The sequence below is a fragment of the Embiotoca jacksoni genome, unplaced genomic scaffold, assembly GCF_022577435.1.
Source record: "Embiotoca jacksoni isolate LCO1_2020_lvr unplaced genomic scaffold, fEmbJac1.0.p SCAF_82, whole genome shotgun sequence".
In the NCBI taxonomy this organism is placed as follows: Eukaryota; Metazoa; Chordata; class Actinopteri; family Embiotocidae; genus Embiotoca; species Embiotoca jacksoni.
The window spans coordinates 168,977-171,476 of record NW_027185439.1 but is presented as its reverse complement, the minus strand read 5'-3'; the positions used below and the strand labels follow the sequence as shown (position 1 = coordinate 171,476).

General features: G+C 38.0%; 1 protein-coding gene across 1 annotated transcript in view; it reads left to right on the top strand.

The window, feature by feature from the left end:
* LOC138192149 (23 kDa integral membrane protein-like) overlaps positions 1–2,500 on the top strand; it is a 10,000-nt gene that overhangs the window by 900 nt on the left and 6,600 nt on the right. Inside the window, exons 2-4 of the mRNA XM_069139384.1 lie at positions 1,034–1,099; positions 1,784–1,909; positions 2,207–2,281. Of these exons, the coding sequence (XP_068995485.1) occupies positions 1,034–1,099; positions 1,784–1,909; positions 2,207–2,281 (267 nt within the window). The remainder of the gene's footprint in view (positions 1–1,033; positions 1,100–1,783; positions 1,910–2,206; positions 2,282–2,500) is intronic.

Sequence of the window (2,500 nt, the reverse complement as noted above, 5' to 3'; positions counted from 1 at the left end):
TTTTTTTTATAAATCCAGAAACCAGTCTTTTTATTAACTTGATAATCAATCACTAACTTGTATAATAAATATTATACAAAATAAATATGATACAAATACAGATTGACTGATGTTATTATCAGTACAGAGATGCAATTAAACATTTATTCGAGGTCATCCAGCAGAGGGCACTCACGAGTTTCTCCTAAATCAGATTTATGGCCTTTTTTTAAACAATAAATATTATTTTGTGTTTATGTTAAAAAAAACACTACAAAAGTTCGCCCTCATGTGTTTAGTTGTGTAATTACAGGTTAATCTTTCTTCAGTTCCTCTTGTTGTTTTCTTTTTTTCCGATTAAAAAAAAAAATCAAAGTATAAAATGTCTTTAATCTTGAAATGCTGACGATTTTACTTTCAATCATAATTTAATGCATCATTACCTTGGTTGTTGTTTTCTGGCTCATTATGTAATGATTTGAAATCTCGTTGCTCGAACGCTCGGTCATGCTGCTTCCTGTTTTTTCCTGCTTCCTGTTTTGGCCGCTGCATCGTTGTTGTTTACACGTTATCAGCTGATTGCACTGTTTACGTTTCCGTGTTCCAGTTCTGGACACTTTTCTCTGATGATTCAGAGCGAACAGGAACACGTTTTTATTCTGTCGTAACACAATTTGTTTATATTCCTTTTTTTAATTTTATTTTTATTATTTGATCTCATTGTTGGACTGAATCTTTATTTTGTTTGTTTTGTTTCTTTCTTTTTACCCTCAAACATTTTTGCAGTGTGTCTTCATGTTCAGTTGACATTTGTTTGTGCTCATTTTGTGATATTTCTTGGACACTTCGTGTCCATGTTTGGTTGTTTTATGTCGCTTTGGCTTCGTATATTTTTTCCGTCTCGGTTCCCGGCTGATTCGCGTCTCTCGGGAAGACGAGCAGTTTGAGAGGAATTCAGCTGAAGACTTCCTCCTCTGTGAAACACAACAAACTCTCTCCTCTGCAGTCTGAACTCATCCCATAATATTCAACCATCCTTATTATGTTCCTGCAGGTGTCCGGCGTGGTGATGATCGGCGTCGGATTCTCCTCCATCGATGGAAACACGCCCGTCGCAGAGGTAAACAGAAATAAAATAAAGTTTTATCGTCTTGTGTTGTGATTTTTTGGAACCCCTTTTATTATTATTATTATTATTATTATTATTATTATTATTATTATTGTTAATATCAATATTAGATTTGACACAATTGCTCTAAATAGGAAATCAAATAATAGAAAACAATTAAACCCCAGAAATAATTTTTTTTTTTTTTTTTTTTTTTTTTTTTTTACCAAGTAAGTGCAGCACTTAAAATTAGTAATGTCTATATTATATTATTTTGGTTGTATTTTTATTGTAGAAATATTTGAGGTATTTTTCCTTTATACACTTTAGCCACCGCGAACATAACACTCTGAGTGAACTGACAGCTACTGAGTTGCATTGTGGGTAATGTAGGCAGTAATGTGGCCTCTCGGTGTTATTGGAGAACAATACTGAATCAGAGGTCTTTAATTATGGACATGAAACTTTGGTTGAATCATGAGAAGACTTAAGGAGAGTTTAACTACATCTCCCATGGTGCATTTCAGTAAAAGACGTCCAATCACAGAGCTTTGAGTTCTTTAATTTTTTTTTGCTAACAGCAATCAGAAAGTTTTTATTTAAAGAAAAAGTAATGAACTCTGCAGCTTAAATCAGATTGTGGTTGATGAATTCAGCGTCCGTCTTTGTGTCTTTGTGTCTCCGTCTCACGTCCAGCTGTTTGAACAGCTGTCCAGCAGCAACGGGCTTCTGGTCCTGCAGGTCTTCGGTCCGGTCACGGTGTTTCTGTCCGTTCTGGGTGTCTGCGGTGCGTCTTTGGACATCAAACCTCTGCTGTTGGTGGTGAGACAAACACACACACACACACACGTTTGTTCTCCTATCATTGTGGGGACTCCAGTAGACAAAAACCTGCTCTCATCAAAAAACCCGGTTCCAACCTGAACCCTAAAACCGGGTCACATCTCTGACAAAACGTCCTCACTTTGCTGGTTTTAAAAACCCACAGTGGTCCTGATAAAGATAGAAGAACAAACACACACACACACACACACACACACACACACACACACACACACACACACACACACACACACATGGGGGGGGGGGCGGAGCTAACCTGTGATTGGTCCTCTCCAGTTTTCCACTCTGTTGTTCGTGGAGTTTGTGGCTGTGATGGTCGTCGCCTCGCCGCTGGTTCAGGTTCAAGCTCAGGTAGCGTTCTGTTTTCTTCCGCCTCTCTGCTGCCCCCCGCAGGCCGACGTGTGCGTTGCAGCTCACAACACCACAGCACAGTGTCTTCAACATTTTCATTTAAATTCAGCTGCCAAACTCCTCGTGGCACGTTGAATGTGAATATTATTTATATTTATATTTAATTGCGTTTGTTCATGCTGATAATGCAGAAATTTTGGTAGAAACCAACAGAGAACT